The sequence below is a fragment of the Pithys albifrons genome, chromosome 4 (genome assembly GCF_047495875.1).
Source record: "Pithys albifrons albifrons isolate INPA30051 chromosome 4, PitAlb_v1, whole genome shotgun sequence".
NCBI classification, from domain to species: Eukaryota; Metazoa; Chordata; class Aves; order Passeriformes; family Thamnophilidae; genus Pithys; species Pithys albifrons.
The window spans coordinates 73,474,321-73,489,802 of record NC_092461.1 but is presented as its reverse complement, the minus strand read 5'-3'; the positions used below and the strand labels follow the sequence as shown (position 1 = coordinate 73,489,802).

Below are 15,482 nucleotides of genomic sequence, written 5' to 3'. Positions count from 1 at the left end.
CCAACTATCAGTCGAGCAATGAATTGTTATTTCTTCTTTTAAGCCTATCTTAGCTCATCTCAATTCTCCAACTCCTTCCTTTAAGTGGAAAACAGATCCCAGCCCAAAATCAATCCACTTTCAATAACCTGATTTCATTTTGAAGTAACTGGAATTCAGTGTCAACTCGCCTAGAGTGACAGCAACTAGTAAACTAGAAAACAGTAACTAGTACAGGAAAAAAAAGCCAAATAATAAATCCTGAAGGTATTTATATTCTGTACATGGCCCCCAAAAAAACCCACTGCCTGATTTAACTCCCATGAGAATTTCTAATGTTTTGTAAACTCTGATGCACCCTCATGGAAAAAGAGAAAACAAACAACTACCTTGAATTCTTAAAGTGCCTTTGGAAAACGGGTTCATTTTTATGTTGAAATTACCTTCCAGTGCATGAAGTTAATGCATTTTGTTTAATCCTACATTGTCAAGCCTTCTCAGATCAGCTTCATGGACACAGAAGTCAGATATAGTCAGCAGTTCATTAACTCCACTCAGTTCAGCAGTCAGCACATCTCACGTAAGAAAAATTAATACAAGACAAACTTCTGGCTTTTGATTACAGCCTTTCTAGCAACTGCTCTCTGAGCACACATCTGGGGTATAAAAAGCTCTTGGCTCCACTTAGTCACACGTGTAAATATGCCAACTATTTAAATTAAGGAAAACACAGCTTGTTATTAAAAACAAACCATGACAAAGTGATTCACATACATATTTTTTATAAGCATAACAAGACTTGCAGGTTCAAAGCAAACAATGTTAAACAACTTAAGGCAGAATTTTCAACCGCTCTGTAGTTCCAAGTTTTCAAACTTGTTTTCGAATTTTTGCTTTTGTTTTACCACTGAATCACAGCTTTTTTAAAAATGGGACACAGCTCAAACCAGGGAAGTATTACTTTGTTTTGTGGGTTGGTTCTCCCCTGCCCACTTTTCTTGTTGGGCCTAGTGAGAACCTTGGAACTGGCCTCAAGGGGAACTGGATTCCCTCTACGCAACTACAACACATTGACAGGCTTCACTCAAGCATTTGCAGGACAATAATCACTTAAAGTAGATACTCAAAAAAATAAACACACACCATATTCAAAACAAAGGCAGTATTTGAAAAAAAAATTCGTAACACAATACAGCAGTGCATACCAACACTGTCACTCAGGCACCCAGACCTGTAAATGTCAGGCATTTTTCCAGTAAATGTTCCCAGTATGCAGCACAAGCAAAACAGAACTCTATGAAAACTTGCTAATGTGTTCAGAAATTAAGAAAAAAAAAAGTGGTAATACCTGCACATAACAGCTTAAGAATAAGCATTTCATGAAGTCTTGTACACTCTAGGCATTTAGCAGCATCTGAGCAGACACTATTGAAACAAAAGCTATTACACTAACTGAAGGCATAAACTTTATTAAAATCTAAAATTGAAGAACATAAAAATTGGGCTCTTTAGACCACAACAGCCTCACTGTAAGTTGAGATGCCAATAACCAATATTGTTTGGTAGCAATAAGTCTTATATACACACTAGATGAAAATGTAGTAGAAAGCTTTCCTTATTTTAAATCATACTTCAGAAAGGATGTCAACATAGCAGAGACAGATGTGCTCTAAGCACAATGAGCACCTGAGTTCCAATTCAAAGAGTGTTACTTTCCCCCGAGAAAGAAGTTCCGTAGGGAAGCAGAAAGTACATTTGAAATACAGCACAGTAAGAGGATACAGTTCCATAGGATCAAACAATCCAGTACTTTTAAAGCATTAGGTAATTTCCCACCACCAATCTCACTGACTGCATAGAAAGACCAAATGATTTAGATTAACAAGAATAGAAACGTGACTAAAAGAAAATTAAAACAACCATCACCAGCAATTTTTCATTTAGGGGGGAAAAATGAAGGAACACACATCTACGCCAAGAAAAGTGCTAAACAGTTATAGCAGATGGTAAGGAAAGGTGGATGGGGCACATGGAAAAGGAGTAAAGGGCAATTTGGCAAATCGGCACCAACCACAAAAAATACCTGAATAAAACGTGGATGTGTTCAGTTCCATCAGTGTCTCTTTCCAATTACTGTACCAAGGAACACTAGCTTTAACTGAGCGATCTGATAGAGAAAACATGATATTATTATACTAAAAAAGGTCAGGTGCAAACACACTATTGGCTTTTACACTCTGGTAGCGTGAAGTAGAAAAATCTGTATCATGCAGGCCGATCAAGGGCATTGAAGAGACTTGAGTCCAGCTAACCTTAATCTTGAATACTTCAGGCTCCTCAACATTTGACAGCATACTTTAATGGAAATCAGTATTAATTTCTAGTTCAACCCTAACTCTAGACTTGAACAAAAATGCAAATTCTATAAAGTAGCAGATATTTAAGTAACATCCAGATATTATTTTTATTTTTCTAGTTGGAAGATACTCTAAGGCATTAACTTGTAAGATTTCTCAGCCTGTAGTACTAGTTAAAAGTAACTGAACATATTAGGTGCTGAAAAGTGGTTGCCCCAACACTCTCCCTCATCTCCATCATATTCTTGCATTGCTTCATGCCACCATTAACATCATGCAGGCCTGAAAAAACATGGCCAGGGAACTGATCCAGCTGAAAAAAGTTTTCTTCTCTCACATATTTTAAGTCTTTAGTGGGATTGTTTCTGTTCACTTTCTACATGCACCAGTACGTGGGAGAAGCAGCGGTGGCTGAACATAAGCAACCTTTCAGAACTCTACCAAGTCTCTCAGTACAAGATTATGGAACTATGAGACTATTAAACAACAATTCTAACAAAGGATTCCAAACAATTAAATCAATACATCACAGCAGTTCCAAACCTTTTCCAAAAAAAGAGCAGAATAATGATGCCAGTGCCAAAAACACGACTACCTCAGCTTCTCAAACAATATTTGTGTCTTTCTTCAAAACAGAGTGCACCTGAGTATCACTTTAAAGCTTAAGAAATATGGTTTAATATTGTTATCCTAGAAAACTAATGTATATGCACTACCTCCCCACCATTAAAAAAAAGGAACAAATGAAAGAATTGATTCAATTATTTCACATTTCGTGCCAAAAGACTATATTTTGTTTCGAGGAATAACTGCTTCCATTGGTTTCAATACAATGCTCTAAGAAAGGTGGAAAATAAAGTACACTTCTTAGTAAATACTTAGAGTTATCTAAGCAGAAACAGAACTCTACTTGATAGGCAAGGAACTTCCTCACATCCTCCTGCAATGTAATAGGACACGGGTTTCTTCGTCAAGAATGCTGCCAGTGTTTTATGCTAAACCCTTGAAATGGAACACCACAACATCGTCACATGATTTTGTCCTTCTGTATGATCTTAAACAGCATATGTGTCTCTCCTCCTGTCCAATAAGCATTTAGTCAGTCTGAATGGAAATGAGAACCTCATCACAGAGAGAGAAGATAGTCAAATATGACCATTTGTCCATCTGAGGCTCCAGCAGCAAACATGAAAAAAAAAGAGTTACTTGCTTCTACAACTACAATTACAAAACATGGCTTGATACAACCACTATTTTTTTTCCTTCTTTCAATACCTCACTTCTGAACTGAGATCATCAGAAAACTCTTATGGACAAGTATCTTCACTGAAACCATTCTGCTTTCTTAGGGTCTTCCAATCTCTACAATTGAAGCAAACTTTCCATCAAGAAAAATCACAAAAAAATGGCAATTCACCAATTAGACAGATAAACAAGGGCACAGAAACAAACTGAACAAGGAGTGAAGTTTTCAACAGCTCTCAAAAGCTACAGTTTCCAGGCTCAAGTATTCTCCTTTTTTACCAGTATTTCAGATCAAGTTGATGATGTGCCTTCTAAATTAGATAACAAAGATGTAAGAATTATGCTATTTCCATGATCAGCATAAAGGAAAAAAAATCAATCTATGACAACAACATTGCTTACTAATCCTCGTGAAGTTTTATTAGTCTCTTGCTATAGCAGAGCCAAATTCTTCACTGTACATTGAACTTTCAATATAATAAATTATGAATCTTTAAATAGGGCAATGCATACATGCTTTGAACTAAGTCTGTACTCAAAGGCTTTAACAGATTAGGGCCTTAATTGGGAGGAGTTTAATCTTCTCTGCTCCCAAGATCAGGTCTCATTTAGTATTATTCCTAATACCTCAGCACTTGGAGATCTGGGAAAAAAACCCCATTTTTAGAATATTCTGGGCATTTTGACAGTGAAATATGAAGCACTGTGTTTCGTGGGGACAAAAAGAGGCAACACGGGGCATCACACACTTTTCCCCAAAATTTTTTTATGACAAATTTATGAACTCTGTGCAGTAAGTAAAAACAAAAATAGAAGAAGCCAGAAGGACTAACTTCAACATAAATATGTACATTAGTACCAACATTATAAATAAGTTCTGATATTTATTCAGCCAAGCATAACAAGTCAATATATCAGTTTTGTAACAAGAAAATAACACAAAGTATTAGTAATTTCTCCATGAAAATAATGATTTAACACAAATTCAGAAGAAGTACAACATTAGGAAACATCAAAGTTATTAACCAAGTTCAACCATTGTTCTGGCACCATGTAAACCCAAACCTATTTGATAAATCTAAAGTTTCAGTAAAAGCAATGACTCAAAACTGATGAACTCTGAGTAATTTTATGCATGTCACAAAGCGGAAATCAAGGTTAGAAACTTAACAGGAAATTTAGTTTAAGTTATGAAAAATACATTACATACCACTAATGTTGAGATCATAATCCCCAGCTGTGATCACATTGGCTACCAGTCCCTCCGCAGGCTGACTGACAGACACAACGTCACTCAAGAGCTTCCGAATGGCACCAGGCTGAGGTGGGTGAGTAACAATGTTGTTGACAGCAATCTTCAAATTCTTAATTATGTGAAGCTGATTATTAGGATCTCTCATATGAACTGAAAAAGAAAAAGAAAAATCTTTGTCGAGGAGTTTAACAGTTAAAACAGCTGTCATAAATTAGTCTTTTTACTACAATTTTTTCTTTTAAGTTTACTGAACTTCTCCATCATCCATTTTAGATCACAATCTATAATATTTAACTATAAAAAATGATGTGGGGTGAAGATGGTAACAGAAAATTACTTCATATTCAACATTAGGCTCATCTATGCAAATTGATTAAAACATAGCACAGGATTTTAGCTTGTAAGAATATCCACTACAACTAACAAAGTACTCCAAGTGCATCCCCACCACGGCTGCACCTCCTTTTGTGTGGAACATACTCAACGTTCACTGAAAGGCTACAGGAATCACATGGATTTCATGTAAGATTTCATGTTTCAAGGCATCACCGGTTTCCAAGAAAGCCCCAGTACACAATAAACAGCATTTAAGAAACTTGACAGCAATAACATAGTATCAATTCATCCAAAATGAACATACCCTATTGAAGACAGGCTGAGAGAGTTGGGGTTGTTCCACCTGGAAAAGAGAAGGCTACAGGGAGACCTTAGAGTAGCCTTCCAGTACCTAAAGGGGGCCTGCAAGAGAGCTGGAGAGGTACCACAGCATGTAGTGACAAGCAAGACAAGGTGGAATGGCTTAAAACTGAAACAGGGTGGGTTTAGATTAGATATTGGGAAGAAATTCTTTCCTGTGAGGATGGCGAGGCTCTGTAACAGGTTAACCAGAGAAGCTGTGAATGCCACATCCCCGGAAGTGTTCCTGGCCAGGCTGGGCGGGGCTTTGAACAACCTGATCTACTGGAAAGAGTCCCTGCCTGTGGTAGAGGGATGGGCCCACTGCAGGGGGAGCTGGAACCAGATATTCTTTAAGGCTCCTTTAAACTCAAACAACTCTATGTTTTTTAATACTACAGCTTCCTTTGTAGAATCTTTGTGAAACTTGCTCCCTCAAACCACCTGTTTTGAAAAAAGTACTCATGGCATTATCAACACTCATTACAATTCTAGGCCTGCTCTGAGTTTTCATGTAATTTTCCCCTATTTCAAACACCACCACCACCACCAAACAAGCCAGACCACAACTGCAGGTGGGATACACTGACTAAGGCTGCCTAAGCCAACTGGTGCTACCACGTGCCCCACAGTACAGCCCTCAGCTCCTCTGCATTTTATTTTCACAAATCCCCACACAGCATATAAAACACAGCACATATAAAGGGAACATTCTTCTTCTTCTCATCTTTCAATTGACCACACAATTCACACCACGAAGGTCTGAAACTGAGCCCTCCAGCCTGGTGAGCACTCCACACCATTTCCAAAAGCCTTTTCACAAATAAGGACTTGTTAGCCCTACATATCACACTGGATGGATGTATTTACAATCCATCTTGAGTGTTGAAGCAGATTCTTAATGCATTTTGAGTCTTGACTGGCACAGTTCTACCCTCCTCAATCACATACTCACTCCCAACCTTTCCCGAACCCCGAAGCTCATGGGAAAACAGTTACATCACTAAATCAGTAAAGCAGTTTAGAAAACAAGTCCTGCCCAAAACAACCTAAAAATGTGTGGGTTTTTTCAGCTCTTAAGTTTCAGATTGAACTGGTACATCATGGACCTATAGATCAACATAGAGGAGGGTAATTGTGCTGGCTAAACTTAATTTGTCCAGTTCAGCATTTCTAACAGAAAGCTGAAGGAGTTGTTCTGGGATTGGGTTTTTCTTCCATCTTATCACACAGGTAAATTATCAACCCTACTGCCACATGATTACTGAAAATATCAAAAGCAAAGGACATGGGGGGGGCAAATATCTGTAAAACTAGTTTGCCTTCACCAGTGCAGCTGTAACACCACAACCCATCCTTGGTGTCTGTCCTGCAATAGAACAGCCATAATAATGAAGAGCAAACACATTTCCATACAAAACACAGATGACACTTCTGGTGTAAGGATTGAAATTAAGGACATACTTGGAATGCCACAAAGCACTTCTCTTAGTCCCCATTAAAAAAAATCCAAGTGTTACACATTTCTTTGAAGTGTTTATAACATCATTTCAGGAAGTACTTTGCCAAAAGTGAAAGCAGTCACATATAAAATTAGAACACTAACTTTCTCATCAGAAGTTGAAAATCATCAGATGCTAAGATACTCACAAACAAGGAATTCCTAACGTAAATCTAAACTCAAATAAACAGAGCATTCCCATTCTACCTCCTTACATCCTGCACACATTAAAGGTTTAGAATCAGATAAAGTTATCAGAAGCTTTCCCTTTTTTGTGTTTTTGTTTTTAAGGTAATCTGGGGGTTAAGAGTAATCAAGGCTATCTTAAAGTAACATTTGCTAGTTGAACTGTACACTGTAATTCTCTCTCCCAACATTAGTTATATAGTACTAGTTCAGTATTAGTTCATACAGTGCTTTTAAAGATCCTTAAAAAAATATGTATTTTAAAGAAAACCTACCTATACAATATAGACATTTGTTAAATTATGCATCAGTTATTACTAACAAATGCAATAGTTAATACAGACTGCCACTTTGAGAGTAAATATGAAGGTATAAAAACCTCAATATACTTCTATGCCTTTTGAAAGTTTGGGGAGGGTTTTGGTTTTGCTTTCCTCTAAAGTCAAGACTTAGCAGGACAGTAAAGCTGTCCCCTAATTTTTTAGCCATTTCTCCTTCAAAATGCAACTTATTCATGGAAGTCAAGAAGCTAAAAATTATAGGACAGACCACTCTTGAATCTGTGCTCAGGATGTTCTACTATTGGCTACAATATGCCACACTGCAAAGGTATTTTTTGGCTACACTATGATTAGCAAATTCCTGAAAAGCCAAAGTTGATGATGAGCAGATTAAATAATGATTAGTGCAGATGGCACATCCCTACACCTGTACTACGTATCTTTGTGGGGTTCTACTTGACATTAGGTATGATCTGGCCTCCTTGGATTGAGCAACTCCCAGCAGTGTGTGGTTTTACACTACTTGAGGACTCACATAGCATTTTGAGCCATCTCTGTTAACATGTGCAGGATGACTGACAGGTGCACACCAGAGAGCTCAGGTGGTCCCTGTGTATCAAAACTGTTTTGCACAGAAATCAGGAGATTCATTTCATAACCATGCTCCTTCTCTAAGCAAGAACACACAACCTTCAGCAGGTTCATAAGCTATGTACACCCTAAATTTCAGACAAAAATGTATATTGTAATAAGACTCTACAAATGGAGTGGCAAACCCGTGACTGAGCTTTTCAAACTATAGAGGAGCTCAGGAAGCAATGCATGTACTTTAAAGTTTTACACAAATACAAGGGACAGAATATTTCTGAAAGAGATGAAATGCTTATCAACCCAATTTAAACTTTATGTTACAAATTCAATTAAATAGTCACTAAGTAAAGACAGGAGTATTAATTTTAAAAGGAGAACATATCCTACTCCCTTCAAGAAAAAAGAGAAATGCTTAGAAATGAAGATGCCAAAACAGAACCAGAGAATTGTTAGGGGTGGAAGGGACCTCCTGATACCATCCAGTCCAATCTCCCTGCCAAGGCAGGGTCACCTAGAACAGATGACTCAGGAACGTGTCCAGGTAGGTTTTGAATGTCTCCAGAAGGAGACTCCACAACCTCCCTGGGCAGCCTGTTCCAGTATTCTGCCACCCTCAGAGGAAATAAGTTCTTTCTCATAGAATCATAGAATCGATTGGGTTGGAAAAGACCTCTGAGATCATCAAGTCCAACCCTTGGTCCAACTCCACTCCATTTACCAGATCATGGCACTCAGTGCCACGTCCAATCTCAGTTTAAAAACCTCCAGGGATGGTGAATCTACCACCTCTCTGGGCAGGCCATTCCTATGCCTGATTACTCTCTCTGGAAAGAATTTTTTTCTGATATCCAACTTAAATTTCCCCTGGCAGAGCTTAAGCCCATGCCCCCTTGTCCTACTGCTGAGTGCCTGGGAGAAGAGACCAACTCCCACCTGGCCATGTTGAGATGGAGCTTCTTCTGTCTTAGTTTACAGCTATCACTCCCCACAGAATAGCTATTATGATAATATCATAATCATAAATAGTAAAATTATGATGAGGATGATATAAGTAGTGCAACACACAGTTGTGGAGGCATGTCATGTACACACATCCTGCTGTGCCATGAGCAGATCACTCATTATGCCTCTCTTCCTCTTAATTCAACATGAAAAGCACGCAAGAATTTTATTGCTAAGTCTGGTCAAACCTCTTAAGGCAAAGCAATTTAAAAACTTATCCTGTGTTTTCAGGTCTTGTGCACTTGGCACAGTTAACAGTGTCACTATGCAACAATGTTTGTGCAGATTCCAACAAGCCTGTTCCCCTCAGAGTTCCACAAATTCTGAAGCTGCAGAAATTGCTCACTGTTGCACAGACTAGAAGTTTTATTGCACCAAACTACCCTCCTGCCTAAAGAAAATACCTACTACTGCTTTCCTTAGCCTCATGCATGCTGGCTTCCACCACAAGAAGTTACAGACTTAATGCAGCAACATTTTTATCTCCAAGTCAGAAGAGGAAGTGAAGAACAACAACTGGAGTCAGGCCTGTGGCCCGTGGAATCAGAATTCACAGAGTGGTGCAGCAACAAACCCCACTGTCCCAAGCCTTACTCAGTAAAGCTGAGGATGAATGAGTTTTGCAAGTTTCTTAACTTTCACAATAGTTAGAACTAAAATAGCTGCAACTAAACAGCACAAGCATTAAGTATTGTTCAAAGTGAATGCTTTATTTTGAATAGTCTGGCTGGTTTTGTTTGCTAGATTGCATTTTGTGAGCCTTTCACCAAAGAACCTAAAGAGATAATTAACTTCAGAACTCGAAGGATGTGTCTGCATTTATTATTTTTATCTCTGCCACATTCTAGTTCATGAGTGTTGCTAAACAAAATGAAAAACAAACAAGTTTTAATAGGTTACTAAGACTTGCCACAGAGTCAAGGCAGATTTTTAACACACAATAGCTTTTAAGATGATGCCATTATTTTAAAAAGAGAAATGGAAAAATCACTTTAGTGACAGTACAAGCTTCACTTCATCCATTGTTTCCTCAGTTTATGAGATGCAGAGGCTGAAGTCTGAGAGGAGTGTCTGTCAGGAACCAAATCTGACAAATGGCACTGTATTACTATTCCAACAAGTCGTTCTATTCAGATTGCTGTCCTGCACACTATTTTGATGAGCAGTGACTGGAAACACATAGGTTAGTTACATTCAGGGAAAAAATATTCAGGTATTAATTTAAAGCATTACAGTGACTACGGCAGATTCCTGTTTCTCTCCAGTGGTCAATTTCCAGTTTTACTCCTATTGCACGTGGCATTTCACCGATGCCAGAGAACCAGCTCGACTCCTCCCTCCTCCCTGCACAGGTCGTACTCACAGAAGCGTCAACAGAAAAAGTATATTGGATAAATCTACAGATAGGAGAAAGACTGAAATGACAATTAACGTTTCTGAAAGACTGACCCCACTTTCAGCGACTGGGTACCACAAGTGTGAAACGCAGAGAGATTTATAGCAAGAGTCAAGTGCAACTACTATCCAGGTAACAGTTAAGTGATTTTAATGAAATACAAAAACCCGTCTGGAAGAGCTGGATTTACAGACACCCTCCTCTTCCACCGTGTCTCCAGGAGAAGCCAAACTTCCCAGGGTCCACCGACCGAAGGAAATTAAGCGGACTTAGCACCTGTCACCTGCGGCAACCTCGGCAAACACGTGTCCCCGAAAAGTCTGTGCCGGTTCCAGGTGACACCCGGCCGGGCGGCCGCCGCCAGAGGCGTAGGGCAGGGCTCTCTCCCCTCCATGGGGCAGGCAGGGCTCGCTCTCTGCCTCCCGCCCGGCCCGGGGCTCGCTCTCTGCCTCCCGCCCGGCCCGGGGCTCGCTCTCTGCCTCCCGCCCGGCCCGGGGCTCGCTCTCTGCCTCCCGCCCGGCCCGGGGCTCGCTCTCTGCCTCCCGCCCGGCCCGGGGCTCGCTCTCTGCCTCCCGCCCGGAGCCGCCCCGGAGGCCGCGGGCGGAGGGGAAGGAGCGCCGTCGCCTCCCCCGCACCGTGTAAACAACTCGCTCCGCTCCCGACACCGACCTTCCGAGGTGAGGCGGCAGAAGGGCCTCACCAGCTCGGCGAAGCTGAGGTTGTTCCTGCGGGTGAGCCGCTCCGCCTCCTCGCTGCACAGAGCGGCCACCAAGGGCACGAACGAGTCCTGGATGAACTCCTGCACCGACTGCACGCACTGGGCCATCGCCGCCGCCGCCCGGGGCCGCCCGAGACGGCCCCGCCACGCTGGTGCGCAGTTCTCGGGCTGCCCTTCCTGCCGCGGGTCCCCCCCCGGCCCCGCTCAGCGCCCGCCGAGCGCCGCCATGTTGCGCCTCGGCCAAGCCCTCGGGGAGCGCCCGCTCCCGGCGGCCCCCGCGCCCGCTCATGTGATTGGCCGAACGGGGCGGGGCCGGGCCGGGCAAAGGCAGGTGCCGGGGGGGTGAGCGCTCCCCCCCGCGTGCAGGTGGTGCGGTCCGAGGGCGGGGGCGGCGCGCGCGGGGGATGCTCCGGAGCATCCACGGGTCGGGATGGGGCTGATCCCGGACCCTCCACTCATACACTGGGCGGTCGTTTTTATTCAAAAGAAAAAACAAAACAAACAAAACCCCCAAAACAACCACAAAAAAGCGCCAAAACAACCTCAAAAGAAAGGAAAAACAACAATAACAACAAAACTCCATACAGAAATAAAGCCAGTCTCATAAAACCCCTGGATGGTTAGCCATAAACTAAATCACAAGGAGTTCCACCTCAAGATGAGAAAGAACTTTACGATGAGGGTGGCAGAGCACTGGAACAGCTGCCCAGGGAGGTCGTGGAGTCTCCCTCTGGAGACATTCCAAACCAATCTGAACACGTTCCTGTGTAACCTGCTCCAGGTGACCCTGCCTTGGCAGCGGGGTTGGACTGGGTGATCTCAGGAGGTCCTTTCCAACCCAAACAGTTCTGTGGTTCTGTTAAAGAGTTCTCAGGGTGTTCTCTTGGCTGATCTGTCTTTGCTCAGCTGTATCCATGACATTCAAACTAGGCAGAATTGCTGCTTTTTTTTGAGATTTGCCTATTAAGGCATGACATACATAGTCCTTTTGCATTCATCAGCTGAGTAAGGAAGTGACATGGAAGGAAGACAACAGTGATGATCAATACGAAATAAGTGATTTTGAACATGTTCTTTACAAATACAGAGTATTGTAGTAGGTCTGGTTTTTAACACCCTGCCACGGACAGGGCTTGTAAATGTCACAAATAAGCCCTTGTGTTTGTGGAAATCAAGGTTTGACAAGACTTTATTAGAGCATAATCTCAACAGTAACCTTTGGAAATCATTAGGCAGTTTCAAAGTATTTGACAGGTCTGTCAAGAAGTGGGAAGCTTTTATGAAGTGCTGAACTGAGACAGGTAAGTATAGGAGAGAGCTTATGCTGAGGGAGGGCTTAAAAGCTGAGATCGCTCCTCCCAAACTGCAAATGTCACGGGCAGAGATATTATTATACCTTAGATTCAGTGGGAGATCACAGAATCACAGAATCAATTAGGTTGGGAAAGACCTCTGAGATCACTGAGTCCAGTTTATTGCTGAACACCACCACGGCACTGAGTACCACGCCCAGTCTTTCCTTAAACACCCGCAGGAACAGTGATTCCACTACCTTCACTCATTATGTTTCAAATGCAAGATTTACAAAGGCATAAGAAGCCAAAGCTCATTATTTCTCCAGTTGTCAGAGGTACTCTTTATGTACAAGAAGTAACAAATTTCTATGGTAAATCTTCATGTATAAGAACCTTTTTAAAAAAAGGAAAATAAAGACGAGGGGCTTTTTCTAGTTGATATCCTAGAATTAATAGATCCTAATTGAAAGCTAAATAAAATTTGGGAAAAAAAATATCTAATTGTCTCACCTTACAAAGTCAGTAATTTGGAAACAAATATTAACTTATTCATCTACATTGGGGTCAGCAACTTCCTCTGTGAATGAAAAGTTAAATGTTAATATAGACAGTAAGAAAAAAAATAATAACCCATACAAGTTGCTGTTTTTTAGGATTGGGCCCTTGAAATATTATCTAAAAGTTACTAAATATTGCAGGGAAAAATATTTTGACTTTGACAGATTATTAGAACAAGCTGAAGGCCAACAGCCATGAATATTTATGGCTTATCCACGTTTGGAATTTCCCCAGAGCTATTCCAAAATGTTTTCACAGATACTTTAAAGTAGAATCTCCATTACTCCAGAACAGTAAACAGGTTACATCCAGTAGACTGAAGTGGATCACAAGTCCCGATCCTGTTCACACATGATTTGAGATTAAAAATTATTTTAAAATTCTGAACATCATCATGTCCTTCTGGCAGAGACTCAATTTTTAATTCAAATTTCTGGCAGAGCTTCAAATTTTGTGTGGCTATTATCAGTCTTTGACAGCCATTACAGAAAGACAAATCATTCATTTTTATTGTAGTTGTGTTGGGGTTTTTTGTTAGAGCAGCTCTGCATTCTAAGCCTACATTTAAGCCTAAATTTATTCTCTGTATATAACATGGTGTCCACATTTTCTTTTTACCTAGTGTTAGCAATGTTGTGCTTAGAATTCTTTCTCTCATGATGATCTCTCCCAGTAAGACACTGTCCAAAAGACTGGTTCTGTCATTCTAGTTTCATGCAGCTCTGCCATCTCATGGTCTGCTCTCCTAAGACAAGGTCATAGAATCACAGAATCATTTAGGCTGGTAAAGACCTCTGAGATCATCGGATCTACTCTTTGAGACAACATCACCATGTCAGCCACACCATAGCACTAAGTGCCATGTCCAGTCGTTTCTTGAACGCCTCCAGAGATTGTGACCGAGAACTTTTGACGCAGCCTGAGACTTGCCTGGTGTACCAAGGAGGGATGCACAACCCCATCTTCAATGCATGCAGGAGTTCAGGTTGTTGTATCCCAGATCTGTTACTAAAAAAATGGTGTAGTCAATTAGGATTCAAATAATATTATCTTAATCTACAAGGCAGAAGGCACATTAGAAGGAATATAATATACTATTGCTAATGACTTGTAGAATCCCAGGCCTGCCATGTGGGCACATAATTTTGGTTCCACGTTCTGTACAAATAGGACAGATAGTGGACAGAAGTACAAAGGAATAATACAATGTCATGAATCCACACCATAACCAGACAGATTATTTAACTGAAAATGCTGGTTATTACAGAGAAAGTGATGGATCAGGTGAACAGAAGTGAGAGTGTATATAGGATGAGACAGTGCAGAGGAGGCCTAGTCCCCAGGAATAGAAAGAGAACAAATAGTAAGGAAGTGTCATGACTAGATCAGAACATAAACATCACTGAGACAGAAAAATAAGTGCACTATTTCAATTGTAACAAACCCCCAGAACATTACTGTAAAATTCAGAGTTGAAGCTGCTTAGTCCTCTACCCTTTGCTGCTTCCTTGCTGCTGCCAGTAGTGGTTTTTTAATCCCTTGGGCTGGAAGCTTCCTGAACTTACAAGTTTTGTGATTGAGTCTTTTATGTAGATCACCAAGCCAGACCTTTCTGCTTAACACAGCTACTGCTGAGGAAGTTTATTTGAAACTAAGTTTTTTCATCTGTTAATAAAATAATGTTTGTATTACTGTATAGGTTTAAAACAGAGGAAAAAGAATATAGAATTACAAGTGCTGCAAGCTGAAGTTGAATCCAATGCCTTCATTTGCAGTTATTTCAATAGTGTTGCTGTAAAAGTCTGTAAAAAAAGACTCCAAGCCAAGTTTTGTAGGAGATAAGATAAAGGCCAGTCACTTTAATGAGCAAATCTTGCTCATTCAGGAATACATAGACGCGCGTGCGTGCAAGCTCTAATTTCTATAGCTTTTATAATATAATCTATCCAATCACTACTGTCCACATGTCCAGTTCCACCTCCCCTCCTGGTTCCCACCCCCTGTTGAGTTGGGGCTGGGGTTGTCGGGACCCTCTGTCTTCATCCACCTCTTCTCCCTTGGCACACAAAGGTCCTTTGTATGCTCTCCAGTGCTTCGGGTCACTCTGCTCTCTGTTTATGTTTCACTCATATATTTTCCAATCTTGTACCTTGAGAAAGAGACTAAATAGCTGGCAGATCTTAGCTGCCTGTTCTGGAGCAAGGGTAGAGATAGAGTGTCCTTATACTATAAGCTGCTAAATATTAATACACTAAAATCTACAGTGTTACCTTTACTGTGTTCCTAAAATCTACAAAATATGAAAATTGGAAAATCAAAAACCTTTCCGGCATCAATAGGAATGTGGTAGTCACAGGTTAAAGCTCATCCTTGAAGGTTTACGTCATGAACTTCCAGCTCCTTGCAATCTTCAAGTGTACCTTTGAGTTTATGCTCAGTTCAA

At 40.8% G+C, this 15,482-nt stretch overlaps 1 protein-coding gene across 3 annotated transcripts in view; it reads right to left on the bottom strand.

The window, feature by feature from the left end:
• The window catches only part of TRAPPC8 (trafficking protein particle complex subunit 8), a 56,841-nt gene extending 45,390 nt beyond the window's left edge, over positions 1–11,451 (bottom strand). For 2 of the 3 annotated variants that reach the window (XM_071554611.1, XM_071554613.1), the window contains exons 1-3: positions 11,138–11,451; positions 4,792–4,986; positions 2,063–2,146 (exon numbers count right to left, since the gene is read on the bottom strand). In XM_071554611.1, coding sequence (XP_071410712.1) covers positions 2,063–2,146; positions 4,792–4,986; positions 11,138–11,294 — 436 coding nt within the window. In that variant the 5' untranslated portion in view covers positions 11,295–11,451. The remainder of the gene's footprint in view (positions 1–2,062; positions 2,147–4,791; positions 4,987–11,137) is intronic. The other variant, XM_071554612.1, reaches the window with a different exon arrangement.
• Positions 11,452–15,482: the final 4,031 nt, after the last annotated feature.